The sequence below is a fragment of the Protopterus annectens genome, chromosome 11.part0 (genome assembly GCF_019279795.1).
Source record: "Protopterus annectens isolate FY-2018-M chromosome 11.part0, PAN1.0, whole genome shotgun sequence".
NCBI classification, from domain to species: Eukaryota; Metazoa; Chordata; order Ceratodontiformes; family Protopteridae; genus Protopterus; species Protopterus annectens.
This window is the reverse complement of record NC_056745.1, coordinates 385,220,025-385,242,187: the sequence shown is the minus strand read 5'-3', so window position 1 is coordinate 385,242,187 and position 22,163 is coordinate 385,220,025. Positions and strand designations below refer to the sequence as shown.

Genomic DNA, 22,163 nt, shown 5'->3' with positions numbered 1-22,163 from the left:
AAAGAAATCCCAATCCCTCAGAGCTACACGCTCTAGGGATCTAAACCTTGTCATCACAATAAACAAAACATGCTGGAGGGATAGGTTCCTGACCCAGAGACTCCCCAGACTCTGGAATAGATTGCCCATACATGTCAAGCAGAGTGCCTCTTTGGACCTCTTCAAGAGGAACCTTGACGATTGGATGGGAGAAAGGAAATTCACCCCAGGGATCACGTCAGTCGCCCTGCTAGACAGGGGTCCAGGAAAGTAAATAATGTGGGAAGAAATAGCCAGGGAATTGTTATGGCTAGGCTTGTATAGGCCCTAGGGCTGATAGCCTAGTACCAACCTATGAACCTATGAACCTACTTCACATTAAGAAGAAAGCAGACCCATTATATTACTAGCAATCAGACTGAAAAACACACATATTTCTTGACCCATGATATTATACAATACGTCATATTTGCTGAAGTGCATACAGTGGACTTTTGCAAGGGGGGGAGCAGATCTGTGACAAGTCACTTACAAGGTCACTACAAAACTGGCGATTTGCAAAATCACACTATGAATAGCACACATCTTGTGATCTTGCTTTCTACCATGAAGGCTGAAAGTGTTTCTCCTTTCACAGTACAAAAAGTGGGAAAAGATGCTCCCATTGTATGTAACACAATCTACTGTACTCTACGTTCAACTTCTGTCCTCAGTATTTGTGTCTTATGCCTTTTAGTGCACTTTCTGAAAAATTAGCTGTAAATCATTATTAATTATACTACAGGTATTACCATGTACAGCACACATAATAAAGAACCCCTTTCAGGGACGTTGCACTATATGTATGAATAAAGTGTCCCAGAAATTGTCCTTATTAGCAATAAAAGTGGCACTTGTGAATATAACCAAAAGTATTCCTAGAATTCCTGCATCTTGACCTCTTCTTCTCACTGTTTAATCTCAGAAACTGATTCTAAAGCTTTGTGACTAAATTCCATGATTATGGGAAATGCTTTACTGTCATGCCTGCAGAACTGTTCATTTCTAAAGAAAAGGAGACAAGTGTAGTGGTATGAAATTTTTTCTAGCAATATAGTTTTTGTTATAAGTTCTTAAAATTAAACCTTTATTTATCTGTTGGCACTTTCATTGCTGAGCATTTCGTTATCACTGCACCATCAATGACACACTAGTAATTATTTTTCCTCATTTTTTTTTATATTTTAGGAAAGAAAATGACTTCAATATTTTTAATAAAAAGAATCCTTTTATCATAAAAGACATGATCCCTTTGCCATATGAACCTAGCCAAGAAGTAGAGGTAAGCAATGCATTTGTATTAAGAAATGTCATTAAGGTTTATCTAATTCACATGCAGTCATTTTTTTTGTCTTTAATTGTGGAAGCATGATTATTTTTATCTGAAGTTCTTATAATATGAACAGGGTGGAAATATCCTCAATACACTAAGCGTACCATGGAATTTCACTGAGTGCACTGTGGGAGGCAGTTGCACTAAGTACTTCATGGGATGCACTTAACAGTTAATGCATCATGGGAGGTAGTTACACTAAGTACATCATGGGAGGCAGTTACAATAACATACTATGTCAATATGCAACTAAAGGAAATCAGTTTTATACAGCTAACAAAAATAGCCTGATGCACACTCTAAATGCAGCAATTACAGTCTGTACCACAAAAAATGTTTTCTGTAACTAGAAAAAGTAGACTCCTATGCAGCTAGGAAAAGTGGCCTAATGTCCATTCAGAATGGAACAGTTCTAGTGTGTACCACAAAAAAGAATTTTAAACTGATCATTGTGTTTCCTGTAAAATGGAGCTATAACCTTGCAGCCCTCTGAATTATTGTGTCATGGTATCCTAGGGATAGGGTAGACAGGACACAATGAATAATCAATTCAAAACTTAAGAAATATGCATTGCAGTGCCTAACAAAAGTCGAGTGCTTCCCTTTGCAAGAGCACAAAACCATTCTGCTTTGCTTTTTCAAGCAGAATTTTTATTGGCAAGCACAATTCTGTTATACTCAGATCATTCATTTCAATTAATCAATCCCATAAAATGAATTCCAGTTCTCTATAATTATATGCATATCATCTGAATTCCATTTCTCTAGAATTATATGTATATTATCTGAATTCCATTTCTCTAGAATTATATGCATATCATCCAATAAATGGTTTATACCATAAACCGTTGCATTAATCACAACATAAATGATCCCTAATAATTGCATGAAATCCTTTAGGAGGGCTGCTAATCTAACCTGCTTTCCATTTAACAGCCTATTGCTAGCTAATGATTTGGATTATCTTGCAGTTATCCCTACCTCTTACCAATTTGGGTATTTACATATTATATTAAAGGATACATGAGTAATGGAGCCCAGTATACTTGGTATACGTGGTGTACTTCATGGAAACATTGCTTTGCCTGCTATAGTATCCATAAATAATATACCAGGGGAGCATCTACATGCTCCCACTGGTAGAGGAAAGGAGTCCCCCACCCCAGCACAGCCTCCACATTTCATCAATAGCATAATTTTATGTGTGGCCAAGGACATGTTCATCTTAAATGACTAATGTCATTCCTATAGCAAGGGAAGCTATAGGAGAAGCCTGTTCTCATCATAGTCTAGGATGCATCACCTTCTTATAAAATTTTGATGGGATTAAACACTACCTGCACCATTGTGTGTGGAGGGGATTAAAAAGAACTGGACACTGCTCCTAGGTATGTGGGAGTCATAATCTATATTTTGCACTCTGCTACAAGTTTCTACCATGCCACTTAAATGTCTATCTATGATCTCTGCCCATTTGAGAAATAGGAAGGATGTGCTTGCTTCGCTGGGTCCTATAAGAAATAAGACTGCTTAAACTCTGCTCCAGGTGATATTTTGTCAGGCCTTGGCCCTCCCTTGTTATACACTGTTAGGCCTTGGCCCTCTGTTTTTGTACTTTGTCAGACCTTGACCCTCCCTTGTTATACACTGTCAGGTCTTGGACTTCCCTTGTTATACACTGTCAGGCCCTGTCCCTCCCTTGTTATACATTGTCAGGCCTTGGTCTTCTGTTATTGTACTATTTCAGGCCCTGACCCTCCCTTGTTATATTCTGTCAGGATCTTGTCTCCCCACTTCATAATTTGTCAGGACCTGGTCCTCCCTTGTTATATTCTGTCAGGCCTTGGCCCACCTTTATTCTTCATTGTCAGGATCTGGCCCTCCCATTTTATATCAACAAAACTAACAAAACCAAATGAAACCAAAAAATACCAAAGATAGAACCAAGCAGGATAAAGCTGTTTAATAACAAAGGATAACAATAACAGTGCACCACTCACCAATACAGATGGACCCCTTCCTGATGAAATAATCAAGTAATTACACACTTATCACAGCAACGCCATACTCAACTACAAACATACATATTAAAAAACTTTTTTTGCGAATAATATGATGATTCATGCTAACATAGTTTAAATATCAATATAAATGAGTAAATAAACAATTATGTGAAAAAATCAAGAGAAAATCTAGAGAAAATGTGTCCCTGCAAGATTAAAAGTTAAGGTTAACTTTCAAATTAAATCCCCTTGGATGAAGTCTCTTGTAATTAAATATCATCAGCCTTCCCTTATTTTTCATTGTCGGGACCTGGCCATCCTGTTTTATAGTCTGTCAGACCCTAGCCCTACTTTGTTATATTCTGTCAGAATCTGGCCCTCCCTCGTTATACTCTGTCATGCCTATGCCATCACCTTTCTGCTTTAGTCCTACTTCCTTCAAGGCCTGATGCACACCTGGTCCTCCCTACCTTGTTAATGCAGCCCATACCTTTTGGTCCATTGGTCAATCACTTACCTGTGAGGGAAAGAAGACCAGGTCAATCTGTTCAAAAACTCTCTTTGTTTCTTGTTATCCCCTCCACAAGAAAATATAATCCTACTACTTTTACTTTTTAGTCAGAACATTTATTGGAAGATACAATTTCATTTTATATTGAGTTCTCATTTCAACTAGTCAGTACTGTAATATGAATTTGTAGAGAATTGTATACATAGCATTCAGTGTCATTCACTGCACAATAATTAAGTCATTTTATTCTACAACCATATCATAATTATCACAGCAGAAATTATCACAAATGATGGCATTAATGAGTTTAGTCAGACTTATAGTTGGGGATTTAATGAACTCCATGTAGGAATAGTGGGAAGCCTACAGGGAGTGGTACTGTGGCCATGCCATGGCTCCTCCTCGGCAATGCACTTTGAATATTAATGAAGGTGCACTACTGAGAGAGAGCCATGTAACATGGTTACAGAATCAGTGTACTGTGTGTGTTACAGTGTCTGGACATGAGTAACACACCCCCTGCACTGTTAAAATGCCGGATGGCACTGAAATATAAAAGTAAAAATGTTATTTATTTTTTGTTTTTTTTTTTTTGTTTTTTTTTTTGTTTGTGTGGTGCAGTGCTATGCTTAGCAATGTACATATGCCAGACATTGAAAATTAGAAACCGGATACTTTTAATTTTAACCTCAAAGGTCATGTTTAAGCAGAGCTAAGCAGGTTTGCATGGTGTGGTGCTTAGTGGTGCTTAAACATATTGGATAAATATATATAAATGTTTAGCAGTTTTCAACATATCTTCGTAGCTGACTGGTTACAGTTGTGGTCCTGTGTGCAGTAGGTGAAAGGTTTGAATACACAGACAGACCATTCAGCTTTTTACACTTGATGGCAATATGTCATATATTTTTTATTTTATTAATTATGTATGTATTGACATTTGTTAACCAGGTTAGTCCAGCTGGGCCAGAAGACCATTTTCAGTGGAGACCTAAGGGGAAAAGATCCAGTTACACACAGGTCCACAATACCTAAAATACACATCCCAAGAACAAAAATTAAAATACAGAAGGTCAGAAAATATAGAAGTGCAATACATACACAGAATAATAAATCAGTAGTAATGAACAAATAATATAGTTTTAGTCTTATTTTTTGTTTATTTTTTAATGCGGTTTGTCCATAGCTAAGCTCTGCTAAGCACTGCTAAGCCACACCAACAGGACCCGTTTTAACAGTGCTTAGCAATACACAACTCCACTTAGCTGGGTTGGGCATTGCTAAGAAATGCCCATTTAAGTAGTCCTCGCTCAGCTAGGGTGGTTTGCACACTGCTAAGCATTGCCAGTTTAAGAACTGCTCAGCTGAGGTCAGTGGGTTTGAGCAGTGTTAAGCATTGCTTAGCATTTTTAAAAATGGTCCAGTGGTAGCAATGGGCAGGAAAACAGCCTTTTTTAAGTATAACAGGTGGGAATACAACCAGAATCTGTCGGAGTTTAATCTTGACAGAGACTATGGCAAGAGTTAGAGAGGGTGTATGCTTCTGGGCAGCACAGCAGTGGGGCATTTTGGAGTCCAGGGTTATGGTTGGACTCCTCATAAAAGACTATGACATCCGGCTGCTGCAGGGCCAGTACCAGGGGTCGGGATACAAATCATAGGCCTGGGACCGGCTGGCACGTAACCTCATCAGTGCAACTGGTACTTACCACATAGGTGAGCAGGTGCATCACACTATGACGACCTGAAGCGTAGGAAGTGGGGGGGTCTCTTGGCCACCTGGATCCAAGATGCTCAGGTGGACAATGCCCCACAAGTTTGTAAGTATTGTAAGGTTATTTTGCAAAATGCTTGTATGAGTATGTGATAGACAGGTATGCATAATGGTGTTATCCTCTCCCCACAGCTGCAGAGGAGAGAGCTCACAACCTGGAGGCCCATGCAGGGTGCCTGGCCAGGTTGCCCCAAAAGTGTGGTGAATACAGATATATTTTGCAATATATAGTAATATAAATAAGAAAGAGTATAATAGTAACTGCCAGTAGGTATATTCTGTTTTGAGTGTACTGCAATGAATGTGGTCATAGACCTGGACTGAAATAAGTGAGTAATGTCAGGTGCAGTTCAATATAGATGAAAGCATAAAACCTGCTAATGTCAAGGAAAGAAAGTTACTACCGCATAAATAATGATAAGGAAATAAAAGTATACACTGTATTAATAATAATGTTATGGTAAGAAAGTACAACTGCATTCATAGATGTTAAGGGAATAAATCAACTGCATTCTTACCTTTAAGGGAATAAAGTATAACTGCAGTCAGAATGGTTAAGGAAATAAAGTTAGTACTGTATACATTGTGGAATAACAGCTGTCTTCCAATGCCTGCATTATTTAAAGTGTTCATCAATAAAGACTATTACATGTATACCAATCACTGTTTCATGTCACCCCTAATAAAGCTGTATTTTGCCAAATGATGTGTGTATTTTGAGCTGTTGGCCAAGAAATCAAGTATTACATGTGCTGTGAAGTAAATATGTGAATCATACCCACGAAATGACTGAAGGTTAGCTGATAAAGACTGTTTTGTTAAAGTGCAGATGTGGACCTGTACTACAAGATATAATGCATTATGATATTTGTTCTGTACTAAGATTTGAACCTAGAATAGTTAATGGTTATGGTATTATAGTGTGTTTATCTCAGGATTGTCTTGTGTTAATTATTGCATTTCAGCTATATGCATTCCTGAACCTAGTTACGCTGCTGTAGACAAGTATGAAATTGTAATAGGTGTAGACTGCAAATATACCATCTGCAACTGTATATGGGTCAGGTAGGCAACCCAGCACTCTGATATGGTCTGTACACTTCACATACATTTCCATCCACTAGGGTTCAATGTGTACACCTGCATTCCATGTATTAATGCACACTTTACCTACTATCTCTGTCATGCATGAATGCCATGCATGTGTGTTCAGGTATCACTGCAGTCTTTTATAACACTCTACCTCTATAAGCAGGTAAAAGTTTCTTACTAGGTGAGCTGTAGGCACATATTTATTCATTTTATTTTATTTTACATTTATTTTACATTTATTTTATATTTGTTGACTGGGAATGTCTGAATGAGCCAGAGCCCTTTTTCTGCAAAAGCTCCATAATACAATAAAAATAATCTAAAAGTTATACAAACTGGTATAAAAGACTAAACACTAACTATTTTAACATTAACAAAGATAAAGTTACTTAAAGATACATTCAAGTTTGAATAAGAAAAAAACTTAAATATGGTAATTCTAGACAAGGCACAATTTGTTTGGACATTACAAAGTCAAAAGAAAAGTGACAACAGACAGTAAGGCAATTGTTTAAAGACCTTTAACAGTAACAATTTCAGAGAAGGAGAAGAGAGAGGAGGTGTATAGATAGTAGGAAGGAGGATGTAGGAAGAAGTAGGATAAATATCATATCATTCCATTAACAGGCAGCAGTGGCTCAGTAGCTCATTTTGATAAATGCTATGTATGTTGTATATTTTTCCAACACAGACTGGGGTTTGAATCCAGGGACACATACTACTATATATTTATAGATACAGACAAGTACTACTGAACAGGAAAAAGTTATGTATTGTTAGCAGATGTTCTCCCCACAGGAATTACAGGTAAATAAATGTCTGTAGTAGCTGTTTGAATGGTGCACTAATCTGTGTGTCCAGATGTACCAGTGTATAACAGCATTGTTCAGCAAGGTGATAAGACGTCGGTAAATGAAAGGTCAACAAGTACACTACTATTATGACTTATTTTCAAGACAAATAAAAATGTTTAATCATGGTGCAGTTGTATGCCTGGTCCATCTGTGAATGCCCACTGATAGTCTAACCCCATGCCTGCCAAGGACAGCATGATAAGCATAAACTCTCTGCACTGTGCACAATACATGTCTTTCAAGTGTCACTCTGTCATGGACTGTGATCACTGTTGCCAAACCCCTGGGTCACACATTTAACAGCCACTTGATTTATCTCAATAGCACAGTCACACTACATCAGTCTACAGTACTCCTTGGTTGTCACACATGTTCCCCTGACATGTAATAGCCCCTGTACTTGTAAACCTGGTAGGTGTTACAGCTTGGTCCATACTGTCCCATGCACATAGCTTGAGAGGTATGTAAGTGCTACAGAAAACTATAGGGAACTTGTACACATAAAGTAAGTGCAGACCTGTAGAGTATAGAAGAGTTCTGTTGCAAACAATATACCCTATAATTGTAGTAATGGCATGATTTTCTCTCTCCCCCCACCCCTTATCTGCATCATAAGTTATTATTCTTATACATTAGGTATGGTTTCCTTTTGGCATATGTTGTTCACAAAAATATTATTTTGGGTATTGTATTTTATTATTGTTACATATTACAATGGTTGCATACTAACGTACCTTGTTGAATTACCTCTGTTATTGGCCTTATCCCATAACTGTTAAGGGCATGCTATTACAATACTGACTGTTATCCAAATTATTGTGTTCTATACACTATGGCATGTTATGTAACCAAGTAATGTGATCTGTTCTGCATGCTGTTACAACTATCCACATGTTTTCTTCATTACTAACCTATCAATTTTGAAAAACCTCAACACCATAGCTCGACTGGGTAAGCCGGTTGCTGCGGATCCACCTAGCCTACCTCAACCAGCCTTGGCACCGGGTTGCAACACTAGGGACTCAAACTGGAGATGTCTCCTCTGCTGGTCCTGCACCACCTACAGGCAGAACTGCCTCAGGGGATGGGGCATGTCCCCCCCTGGGAGCTGGCGCAGAGAGGGAGTGGTCACCCAGAAACAGCACCCAGGGATGGTGCGTGGGATCTTCCAGCATGATTTGGACAATTGACTGCACCAGACTGAGGGCAGATGGGCAAACCTGGAGGGACAGGCTGGCCCTGGTGCCTAGCCCTCAACACAGCCACCTTTGGGGCAGTGAAGTAGCTGTAGTAACTGCCCATGGGTGAAGAGCTCAGTCCCACTGCTGCTGCTGTCTGGGCACACATTGGTCTCTGATTCCAAAACACCCTCCCCATCCAAGGTGTTTATCCCCCTCATGTGTCATACACTGCCCCTGTCTGCTGTCTCATTTGTCTCGTCTGTCTGCCTTTCTTACCCAACTTACCTCCCCACACATAACTATATCCTTTATCCAACCTTCCACTCTCAGCTTAAAAAAAATGCACATCTATCCCTCAAAAAAATATCACCCCATACATAGCTCTCTATTTTGCCCCTATGTACATTACACAGAATCAATCATTACATCAATTAGTCAACACAGTTATGTCACCCACACTCCTCTCTCTGGGATGTGAGGCTCCAAATTCCAAATTATAAATGGAGAGCTATGGTCCTTTCCTATACCCATCCTGCATATTCCTACTGGCCTTTCAGAATGTTTTCCCCCTCTTACCCACATTTCACCACTTTCGTATCACCCCCTTTTCCATTCTTTTTTTATGTACCAGAAGCACATGCCTCACCTGGACTGTTATGGGTACCTTCACTCTGGCTGTGCTGTGACAACAGAGCTGACACTGCTCCCTCACTGACATATACAGCTTGCTGTCCCCCAATGGGTTCACAATCCCCAGTATGACTCAAGGGCAGAATGCAGCAGCTGCAGCCTGCAACACATGCAGCAGTATGTTCAGTTGCCTGCTACAGACCTACCATACCTCCCAAACACTTAGAACAGGGAATCCACACACCACCCATACATAAAGGGGTAGGGGTGGGGGGAATGCTTAAATGACAGGGACATGTGTCACAGTCTTCTCCTACAAACATACACAGCTGCTAGACCAGTATCTACTGCAGCAGCATGCATATTCTGATGCAAATTACATATGACACTCACATCTGTCTGTCTCCTTACTGACCTCAGCCAACATTGTTAAACAGTAAACTGCCACATAATCAGAAAGTCTGTTAACAATGGCCAAACATAGCATGCAGTCCAAACAGTGGACAGTATATCTGTCTACCCTCTGTGATGCTGTAGTCCCCACATGTTGATAATGTCCTTTTCACAGGCCAGGAAAAGGCTAAGGCCTGCATGAGGTCTTAATTATTGCACTGTGTCATTGTTTAATGAAAATGCAACCCAGCTGTTCTGGATACAGTTAGCAAGTCTGAGCCACAGATTGATGCACAAGCAATCACCTGTTCATGAGCATTACCTACAAAAGCAATCTACTGCCTATGGTAAACAGGTCTGTGACTTTCTTCATGAAGACAGAATTTGCTGTCCTAGGAAAACTACCACTGGATTTCTGCTCAGAAAGGAGTACAGCACTATACCAGGTATGTCATAGAATTCTGCATGCAATGGGATGCAGATGGGAGGATGCAGTCATGGGAAATAGGAATTACAACACTAGGTCTGAAGAACATATCTTGGAATAACATGTTGCTGTTAGTCAGTTGTCCAGCACCTACAGTGTTCCATTTTGGCTCTGTCTGCAGTGACATAGATCACAGCTCTGGCCCCTGAGTCCCCCCAGCAATGGCCAGCTCACATATGAATGCTACTGGATTGTCTATTAGACAGTATTGACAGTAAGTACTGGTGGATACAGCTGGCATATCACATCATGTACTGTCAGTGAGACCCTCTCAGTCTGTGAATGTCATACAGGCATAGTTCAAACATTGTCCAGGTGTCCCTGACTTTTCCTGACATACTCTGGCTAGGTCACTGTGTACTTCACACCTGTATTTTATTGCACGACAACTATGGCTAGTATACCCAGTGGCCCCCTTGAGCAGGACAGCAGGTTATAGTCAGTAGTAGTTGGGGGACACATGCTCCACTTCAGCAACAGTGTGTACATATTGAGCATACAATGTAAGGGAATGAATACAGTACCAGATATTAAGGTACCATTACTGTGTTCTGAGGGGTCTGGCATGTCACAGCCACATTCCCCACAGTCTGGGGACAACCATTACATATTGTCCAACTGGTTTGCAGACATCCACATTTGTCTGGCAGAGGGTCCACATATGTCAAACACATGTAGACACTGCAAACATCTGTGTACTGCAGATGTCAGACACCTATGAAGAGGATACCCTACACCACATTTCCACTACTCTCAGTAACTGTGTAGCAGAGATGTTGCTGGAATGTCCACATACACTTGTAGTACCACTCACCTATTTGTTGGATGGCAGCTGTATGACATAGTACAAGAACATCACCCATGGGGACACACCACAGTAGATGGCAGTGATGGGTGTGGACACATATCAACACAGTCTGCCACAGCACACAGGCCATGACTGGTATACCTAGGATCATATGTGGCTACTAGGCTATTGGCCCTGAGGCCCAGATTTTAGCCCATGTGTATGCAAGTCAGCACCTGATGCCCCAATCCAACAGAGACACAGGTGGTATCCCAAGGGTATATGTGCTGTTAACCATCCAGTTATCCAAGTTTTGCTTGCAAAGGTGTAAATAGCTACCTTTCCTGATGTAGACAGGGTGTCCATTACACAGCAGGGTGAGTGTGTGTGACACATACTTGAGTTGCCAACAAGCCCTGTTGATGTCATGCATAACTTTAAGGGCATGTGTGTGGGTTAATAGAGTGGAGCTTGAGTTGCACTTGTGTAGCAGTCCCAACAATGTGGAGTCCATGATTGCCTTGTATGCCAGACAGAGGTCACCTATGAGGACTATGTATGAAACTGGGTAGAGGGATGTGCTTATAGCCTATCTGTGTATGGTAGATGTTTGAGGCCCCTGTATTCTGTGGTGGAGAACCTATGTGATGTCCCTAGCTGCTGCATGTGTTTTGAGAGGTGAATGATGAACGAGGCATTATACTCAATAATGCCCTAATTAGGGGGAATCCAGGGCTGTTATGACCCCCATGTTCCTGGATGACATACCCTTACATATGAGATGGGCCATATAGAAGGTTTACCTTACAATGGAAGCAACATGGTGGTCAAATGTCATGTTGCCATCAACCAGTGTGCACATATCCCTCACAACTAATTGCATGCTTAGGATGTTGTTAGTCTGTGATAATATGTGGGCACATCACTCTCCCTAAAGGGGTTGAAACTGCATTATCTGGTATGCAGCCTGAGGCCATGTTTCTGGCACCAGTCATGTGTCTGCATGAGACCCTCCTAGGCAGATGTCCAAATCACTAGGGAATCCAGTGACAGCTCACAGCATGCAGTCATCTACAAACATGGTCAGCCATAGCCCAATGGCTGTGTCATGTACCTCAGAAGTGTACATCACACATAACAGAGGCCCAAACACAGAACACCAGGTTATGCCACTAGTTATAGGTCAACTGCTTGAGGTGGATTCCCCTACGTGGATTAGGTGGGTCATGTCAGCACAACAGTGTGCTACCTCTCTGGTAACATATGGGCTGATGCCTATTTGGAAGCATATATCTATACTGTCAAAGTCTTTGTCCAGGTCAAGGTAGGCAGTGTGCACTGTCACCCCCGTCCATGGCTTTGATGACTGTGTCAAAGAGGTTAACCGATTGTAATAAATATGATCCCTGCCTTGACAAAGCCTAACTGTGCATGATGGAGTGTGTGGAGGTTGCCAATGTTCTTGTTAATGAGATTCACTATAAACTGTGCCATGGCCCTGCAGATCATCCAAGTTAGGCTGATGGGTCTATAATGTGCCAGATTGGTGGATGCTCCACCTTAGTGTAAAGGGGTGACAGTGGTTGTTCTCCACTCGGCTGGGACAAAGGCGGTCAGGTCTTGTTTGAATACAGTGCCTTATGGTGTTGCAAGGTCATGCTAGGGGTCATATAGGATGCATCCTGTGATGTGATTGGCTGCCATGGCAGCTGTATACCATGACATTGAGATGGCACAGGTGACCTGTTCCCTACTTATAGGAGAAGGGGGCAGGTACTGGGGATGTCCTGATGTATTGATGGGGGGACAGGGGTGAAGCCTGCACTGAGTCTGTAAGGCATCAGATTTGCTATACCTACAGCACTGGTATATCTGGTGTTCTTGACCACCACAACTGAGCAGATTCAAGTGCTTCCTCTGATGTTGCAGACATATGTGCATAAGGGAAAATGATTGTCTGTAGTGGATGTCGACAATGTGGGTTTGGTGTTTGCTTTGCAGGTTTCCAGTAGTGATCTCATTTTCTTGTTCAGGCTAAGGAGACATTGCTCTAAAATGGGCACCTGCTCCTACTTTGTCTCGGACAGCAGTATGTTATCCCTGTTACAGACACTATTTATTTCAGGTATCCACCAGACAGGTTTACGTATTCTTGCAGAGGATAATGTAGTCCTGTGGCTATACCTGACTCCATGCATCTATACAAATGCATGTGTAGCACTTTTTTGTATTTGTGGATATTGGTGCCAGTTCCTACAGAGGGGTTGGGGGCTGTGAAGCTGTGTATACCACCTCCCCCAGGAGGCTGTATTCCACTTTGGAGTTGTATGTATGTCTGACCCTAGCTAGATGGGTATTGTGGGAGATGATGACTGCAAACATGACCGCATAGTAGTTTCTTTGCCATGGAGAATGAAACTGTAGGGATGCTGCAGTTGTTACCCATTTTGTCTAATATCAACTCCAATAGACCTTCACCTCATGTCGGGGTAGCACCTAGCTGCACCGAGATGTTTGTATTTCCACTGTTGATGAATCTCTGGCTATTTGTATGCTGGCATGGGTACATCTTCTAATGTATGTTCGGTTCATTCAAGTAATCCAGGATCAGGGTACAGACCAACATCCTCATACAGTTGATCAGGTCCAGTCCATATAGGTAGAATGGTCTTCCTGGTCAAATGTGAGGGCCAGTCGCTAACTATGACTTGAATAGGTGCGTTGGCAATGGTGAACTGTCCCTACAGTTTCCCCTGTACATCCTACTGCCTGTACAGCCCGGAGGTGTGTAAGTGACTCATATATAGTGAAACCCCATGTCCCATGACATTACCGCCCACACTTTGGGGTCTGACTGTATGATAGGATGGTTGACCATGTAAGGCTGGGATGCTCTCTGCAGCTTTAAACTATGTGTCTGTGACTGCACAGATGCTAGGGTTAAGAATTCTTGCAATGAGTGCTGAGTCATATGTAGACTCCTAGCATTTAGCAGCATGGCCTTCTGTTTGTGCTGCACTGACAGTTGTGTGTTGGTAGTGATAACCTCACCACTTTTCCTAATGAAGGCACTATGGGGGTGACAAGAACCATTGCCAGACTCCTGAAGGCCAGGTGAGACAGATGGAAGCCATCTCTGGCAAAGCATCGTGGTCTGTTGATCATATAATCCCAGACTCTCAGGTACTCTCCCTGTAAGAGCACAAGATAACAGGCCAATTGTTAAGGTCAATCATTTCCTGATTGTATTGTGGCATCAGTCTGGGTGACAGCAGAATGCTGCATAAGGCTAGGGACATACCTACCAGGAGCACATAATCAGCATGCTCACTCATGTCCCACTGCATATAGTCCAGGGAGATACATCTCAGGTCAGGCATACCAACATGGCCTGTGACAGACTCATGACAGTACCTGTTGGTGAGAGATAGTAATGCATATGCAATATGGCAGATTCTGGCACCTAACAACGAAAAGTTGAGTTAGAAAAAACCTTTTATAAACAACAAAGCTTTCAGGTTAGAAAAACCCTTTTTCAATGTTTCACAACCAGTATATTTAAAAACGCCCTTATATATACAACACATGAATTAAATGATCATATGACCTACAGCCATCATCACATGATCAAAACCAATGTATAAACACATAAAAAACATGAAAAAACACATTGAGAAAACACTTGAAAAAACATATAAATATTTGGCCAACATTAAAACTGATGTCAATATTTATCTATTCATCATCTAATAAATGACATATTCAAAATTATTCAAAAAATTTTTTATATAATATAATATGTAAACATCATAAAATCAACTTAATCTAGTTTGTTGAATTCTATTTAAAACTGGCTTTAAAGACACTGCACTATTCAAGCCAGGATAGTTATCCGCTAATAGTCTAACTATCCAATCATATTCCCTGAGGTCCAGTAAATTAGACAAATCACCTCCTCTAGGTGAAGCTATAATGTGATCTAAAACTTGGAAACTAAATTGGTGTTCACTACCCCTTAGAGCAATGTGCTTAAATAACGCATTATTTTCATTTAAATGTCTAATGTTAGATTTATGCTCAGTTATGCGTTCTTTTAGCTTTCTAGTGGTTTTACCCACATAGAAAGCTGAGCATATCTTGCATGTTGCCAGATAGACTACATAACTAGATGTGCAAGTGGCATAGCCATAAAAAACATATTCTTTCCCTGTTATTGGGTGTTTGAATGTATCTGTATAGGCACCTGACAGACAAGTAACTGTGACCTTGCTCATATACATCCTGGTGAGAGGCACATCAGTGTGTGTCACAATGGAGTCTCCTTATGTGTAATATGTTTGATATGTGGTGGCGCTCTCATGGCTGTGTGACACAGGTGTGTGGCTATGTGTGGTATGTGCTGTGGAGGGCTGTGGAGTTCATGTGTGGCTTTGCCTCAGAGGTCTCCTTTGTTTGTGGATGTGTATATTGAGGATTTCTGCATATGTGGGTGTGTGTTGTATAGGTGGGGCTGGTGTGTGAATTATATTGATTGTTTTGACAACTTGTTCGGTGACAGATATGAGCACATGACAGGGAGACAGCATTGACTGTAGGCTATTAATGTCATTGCATCTCTCACACAGTGTGTTTCTTGATGGTGTTTGTAAATGGTTGTCCACACATGTACATGAGGCAGGTGCTACACTGTGCCAGGATGCCCATATCAACTGGACTGGCAGGAGAAACTGTAGGACATTGTCCAGCCATATATTCCAGATTCTGAGGGAGGAAGGCTAGGGAGACCTAAGGGGTGGGTTTACAGTCAGGTGCTTGCTACAACAGTAGGAGGCTGACACCACTGCATACAATGTAGACAGGCTATGAAGGAACAGTAATAAGCACAATGGGAAAATGCATTTGAACACCTTATAGGACATGCAACAAGTAGCAGAAAACATCAAGCTCAAGAGGGCAATGCATGATGTATTGCCACTATGTTGTTGATAGCCACATACATACAGTGGTGATAGATGGTGGGGCATGATGTGGGAGTTAGTGTTGGATAGTGCTGGCAAATGTGGATGTGCAGGGTGTGTACATAATGAAGAGCAATGTATGTGGTCCTGTGATGTGGTCCCCTCTTCTTGTCTTTCATAGGTTCATAGGTTCATAGGTTCATACTAGGCTATCTGCACTAGGGCATTTATAAGCCTAGCCAGAATGTGTTTGGCTTTCGCCACCCATTTTAAATTTATTTTGCTATGCCCTTTTTCGAAGTTAGTATACTGTGCCTCTGTCTAACAGTGACACAGAAGTGATACCCGGGGTAAACCTACAATCTCCCATCCACTCATCAAGATTCCTCTTGAAGAGAGTCAATGAGGGACTTTGCCTAACCTGGACTGGGATTTTATTGCAGAGTGAAGGGAGCCTCTGGGTTATGAATCTGTCCCTCCAGCATGTCCTATTTATTTCAGTGCTGAGGTTCAAGTCTCTTGAGTGCGTAGCTCGATGGGATTTGGATTTTCTGAGGTGCAGCATGTCCATTAATTCCGAGTTGGGCATGGCTTTATACGTCAGGCACAGATCACCTCTGAACAGGCGGTATGCCACTGAGTAGAGCTGGAGTTTCTTTAACCAGGCAGCATATGGCATCTGTTTGAGCCCTTTGATCCTCTTGGTGAGGTACTTTTGGGGTCTTTTCAGTTGCTGCAGGTGTCTGGTAAGGTACATCCCAAAAGGGGCATTATATTCAATTATGGGCCTGATGAGGGATGAGTAAAGCAGCACGATGACCTCCCCTGATCTAGATGTGAATCCCTTCATGATTAGGTGGGCTATATAAAATGTTTTTCTAACCATTTTGGCCACGTGATTGTCAAATGAGAGATTGCTATCAACTTGGCCCCCAGGTCCCTAATTACTTCTTCTGTATTTAATGGATTACCACCTATGTGGTAATTTGTGGGCACTTTGTTTTTGCCAAAGGGGATGACTATACACTTTTTGGCATTTAGCTTGAGACCATGGCAATGGCACCAGTTGTCTGTTTCTATGAGGCCCTTTTGGAGGATGCTTGTGTCGGCTGGAGAGTCGATTATGGCGCCCAGTTTGCAGGCATCTACGAACTTGGTCAACCACAGTCCTTCTGTGTTGGCCTGTACCTCCAAGAAATATATACCGAACAAGAGAGGTCCCAGGAGTGAGCCTTGTGGGACACCACTTGTAAATGGTTTGGAGTCTGACATAGCTCCAGCAATTCTAACCATGTGGGTTCTGTCCTTGAGCCAGTTTGCAATCCATCTAGTGACATAGGGGTTTATATTTAAGCTGGTGAGCTTATCTATAATGCCTGAGTGGGGTATTGTATCGAAGGCTTTTGCAAGGTCCAGGTAGGCTGTATGGACCACCTTCCCCTCGTTAATGGCCTTGTTGACTGTTTCAAAGAAATCAACCAGGTTTAAGAGGCAGGATCTGCCCTTAACAAAGCCAAACTGGGTAGGATCCAGTGTCTGTAGTTCCCCAATATCTTTATTTATGAGGTCCATGATGATCCTTTCTATAGCTTTGCAGACCAAGCTAGTCAGGCTTATGGGGCGATAGTTTTCAGGATCCGTTGAGGCACCACCTTTATGGAGAGGGACCACTGTTGCTGTACGCCACTCTTTGGGCACATATCCTGTAGTAAGGCTGAGATTGAACAGTAGTTTTATGTTTGGGTTTAGCTCTTCTTGGAGTTCATGTAGGATGCAGCCCGGGACACCATCTGGTCCCATTGATGCTGTGTTTTTTGCTTTGGAGAGGGCGGCTCTTACCTGAGCATCTGAGATGTCAGGGGGGCAGCACTCTGCTGGGATAGATATTTGCCCTTTTGGTGGGGGGGGGAGTTTGCGCTGTACCTGTCAGCTAGGATGTTGGCAATGTCTGTGGGTTCGGTGTATTTTTTGTCATTTTGGACTAATTCTGAGCATATCTGGGAATTACCACCCAGGTTCCTAACATAAATAAAGAAAGCCTTGTGATTTTCCTTAGTGTCCTGTGCAATTTTTCTCTCGAAGCTGACCTTAGACAATTTTATGAGTGCCCATAGTTTTTTGCTAATACTGCTAATATTTGCTAATTTTGCTAATACCTACCTTTCAGGAGGGATGTCCCACCATAGGAACACACCATTTTTAGGAGCAGAGAATGCCTCCATACTTGATGGCCTGAGACTCCATCACCAGATCCTGTTGTCAAGGACTCATCATAATCAGCAACAATACACTGCACTGTGGGCAGACCTCATGGCATTGGTGAATCAAGTCGGGCAACAGGAAAGGAGTTATGACCAGGTCCAACAATGGGCCACTGATATGATAAATAATGCATGGCAAAGGGCTGCAGCTGTGGTCAGGAACCATAATGGCACTGGTGGCAGACCTGTAACACAACAACCACTCTCAGGCCAGAGGAGTTCCTGACAAACATGGGTTTAGCATCACACCATATGTTGTAGAGGAGGGTGGCACAGCTTTCACAGCCATGGAGCATCCAGGTAATCCTACTGTGGTCATGACTTTAAAATTGTAGCAGTCATAGTGGCAGCCTCTGCATACCTGTGCATGTATGTCAGGTCAATCTGCATTTGTGAGGGGGGTTGTAATGCACACATGTGCACACATATTGTGAATGTCAGCAATATAGGTAGTGTCACAGTTTGTAGTGTACACATTGATATATGCACATATTATCATGTACCAATGCCACATTTATGTCTGCTTAACATACCTCTCCCCCACAAATCCATAGATACCTTTGGTATGGCTGTGGTCCATTATCCTGTAACCAGTGAGTGTGGACCTGTTTTGCTATGGCCCAACAATACCCTAGGCATGTTATGGGCTGCCAGTTTGCCATGGACACAACTGTTAAATTTAGCCATATTGCAATACTTGCATATTCAGTTGTGGAGGGTTTCACTGCAGTGCAGTGAATTACATTTGCAATCACAGTAACATATTTGGAGGAGCTGTAACATATTTGCACATATTTCTGTGAGGGTCTAGGCAGTCTGCTATAAAGAGGACATTACTATTGCTGAAATGGGTGAACTTTGGTTTAGGTAAAAGTCCATTACATACACTGACATGTCACTTATCTCACAGGTGTATAGCAAAATTAACTGGATGTAGCTGAACTGCATGTTGCTAAGGTCCTGTCTTGCATGTGTCTGTTGTGGTCTGCTTCTGTGTTGTGCATGCCATCAGTCATAAGGTGTGGTATGTATAATGCATTTGTGGCACCTCACCTGTATATATGTCTCACCAGACTCTGATTATGATGGTGGCCATATTGAGGCACAGGTGGGGTTGTTGGGGGCTGAATCTGTCATGTGGGTTGACGTCACACTCCCATCCCCAATGTCTCCACACACAGTCAATATGCCCACACATACCCAGTCCCCAACAGCCACAGATATTGAGCAGTCAGTTGCATTGAACAGGAAAGTGTGGTGACTATGGCATCTGTGACTGTAGACACTATCCATAGCCAGAGAGCTGGCGAGGTCCCACACAGGCAGATTCACAGCTGTCAGAGGTGTCACAGCACGTGTCACCCAATGCATGTTTCAGTCTATGATGGAGGCACAGGCATGTTCTGAATGCAACACCAGATAAATGCTCAGAATCATGGATGCAACACTGCCTGGCATGCATGACTCCATCCACAGCATTGGTGATGCCTTACATCATATCACTGATGTAGTGGATAGATGGTGGGGTGAGAGATTGTTAGTCCTTAACCGTGCATTGTCTGTGTTTGAAAATGTGGTGGGAGTAGGACATCAGACACGTGGATGTTGGTCAGCAACAACATCAGCTGAGAACCCACATGGCCATGCACAGTATCCTATAGTGGCAATACCACCAGCACTATTGAAGGAAGGGTGCTGTCCACACCACAACATGGCAGGCCATGGGCATGTGGTCCTGGGCAGTCCTGTGAGGGATACCAAACCCAGCAGACACTGGCCACAATCAGCACGTAGTACCCCATCTGGCCCTGGGCATGGTGGTGCCAGTACCCCTCATGGGGGAACCAGTTCCCGTGTTCATGGCCAGAGACAGTGAACTTTACATTCTGCCATGTATGGTCCACAGCTGTCCAGCCTACCCTTGTGTAGGGCTGGCATGTGGCATGACTGTGTACATGCACATATTCTGACATAACTGTCACAATGCAGGTCACCACCAGACACACACAACTCCTCTCCATGGCCCAGCTGACCAGCACCCCTCCAGACATGCACACATGATGTCAACTGTGTGGCACAGCCTAGGCCTTTGGCAACCCCACACCATACCCTGTGCATGTGAAAATACCTGTGCCACATCCCTGTCATCCATACCATCAATACAGGGACATGCTAATATGTACCTGAAGCAGAGGTTAAATATAGTACACTTAATGACAGTTTGTAGTGCAGTAGTGTTATGCCCTGTAAGGTGCTGTCTGCTGGTATGTGTCATGAGTACACATCAAAGTGTATGTACCTTTGTTCCATAATGCTGTATTGCTGTTAGTATTGCTGACTGACTGTTGTCTCCCAAATCTTTTTCTGTTTCTGTTCCAGGTGTCTGTGTGTCTATACCATGGGGACCTGCTGCCAATACAATGGCTCAGGCTGGCATAGTGGCAACACAGAAATGTGACATCACCTTGGTATGGCTGTATATGTCCATGGTTACCTAAGTACATATGTGTAGAACAGTGTGTGAGGGACAATGGGGGCATACAGCGTAATCTTGCATGCATACCCCTTGACACAGTATGCTACTTTTGATACATGTCACCTGGGAGTTCAGTAGGATCAAAGGTTCATAGGATCATAGAAGGTTACTAGAGTAATGGTCCTGGGTCCCTTACAAGCCTAACCATTACTTTATCCCTGACAGAATCATCAATCAGCACCTGTTGTCCCTGCCATTGAGGGACACAGGTGTGACCCCTGGGACATATTTGTGGTTTCCCATCCACTCATCATGGATACACTTGATGAGGGTCTGCATGGTACTCTGTTTGACATGTATGGGAAGTGCATTCCTGAGACAAGGCAGCCTCATGGAGACAAACCTGTCTCTCCAGCAGGTTTTGTTGATGTCGCATATCAGATTCAGGCCTGTCATGCTGGCAATGCACAAGACATTAGACTCACATATATGGGCCAGCTTTTGAAGAGCAGGGCCCAACATTGCCTTCTAGGCATGCCACAGCCCACCTCTGGGCAACCTGTCCAATACCAAGTGTGGCACTATTGATTCAAGGCTGTCTGCATGGAACATGTGTTGGAGGCCATGGATTACATTTATGGGTATTACCATGGTGTTTCCAGTTGCTGCAGATGTCTGAATTGGTACATACCAAATGGACCATAGTACTATATTATTGTTTTACTGACTGAGGACCGTACAGAGGTAATGTCCACCTTTTTTCTGGATGCACTCCCTTTACCTATATGGTGAACCATGTACAAGGCTTTTCTGACCACTGCTACCACTTGATGGCTGAATGTGACATTGTTATCACCCTGAGTACCCAGGTCTCTCAACACAGGTTGTGTGATGTGGGAAATAGTGGGGCTGTGTTCTTGCTGTATAGTATGATGGTACTGTCTTCTGCATTCAGTTTGAGGCCAGAAACCTGGCACCATTCCATACCTGATGTAAGACTCTGTTGCAGTGTTTTAAGATCGTTTGATGGGTCAATGACAGAACACAACTTACAGTCGCCACAGCTTTAGGCAATACCTACAAATGTGGATGGTGGCAGTTAGCATTCATGTCTAGATAGATGTGGGTTATTGGGGGCAGCAGCTACTCACAGAGCCTCAACATGTCTACATATTGCCCACACATAAGCAACACAGAGTAGGGTTGCCACCTTATCAAATGTGCAATGTGGGACACTTCTTGTAGTATTGTGACACAAACCATACCCACAGCAAGTGCAAAGGACAGGACATCACTTGGTCTGCCAATATGACAGCTTATTTTGCAGCATTTCCCTAGCTAATGCTATTGCTCATAACATTAAGGTGTTTCTGGTGTACAATAACTGCTTTATGCAACTATTAGA

At 42.5% G+C, this 22,163-nt stretch overlaps 1 protein-coding gene across 1 annotated transcript in view; it reads left to right on the top strand.

The window, feature by feature from the left end:
* Positions 1 to 1,212: 1,212 nt before the first annotated feature.
* LOC122815405 (peroxisomal succinyl-coenzyme A thioesterase-like) overlaps positions 1,213 to 22,163 on the top strand; it is a 247,629-nt gene continuing 226,678 nt past the window's right edge. The window contains exon 1 of the mRNA XM_044087872.1: positions 1,213 to 1,300. Within this exon, the coding sequence (XP_043943807.1) occupies positions 1,262 to 1,300 (39 nt within the window). The 5' untranslated portion in view covers positions 1,213 to 1,261. The remainder of the gene's footprint in view (positions 1,301 to 22,163) is intronic.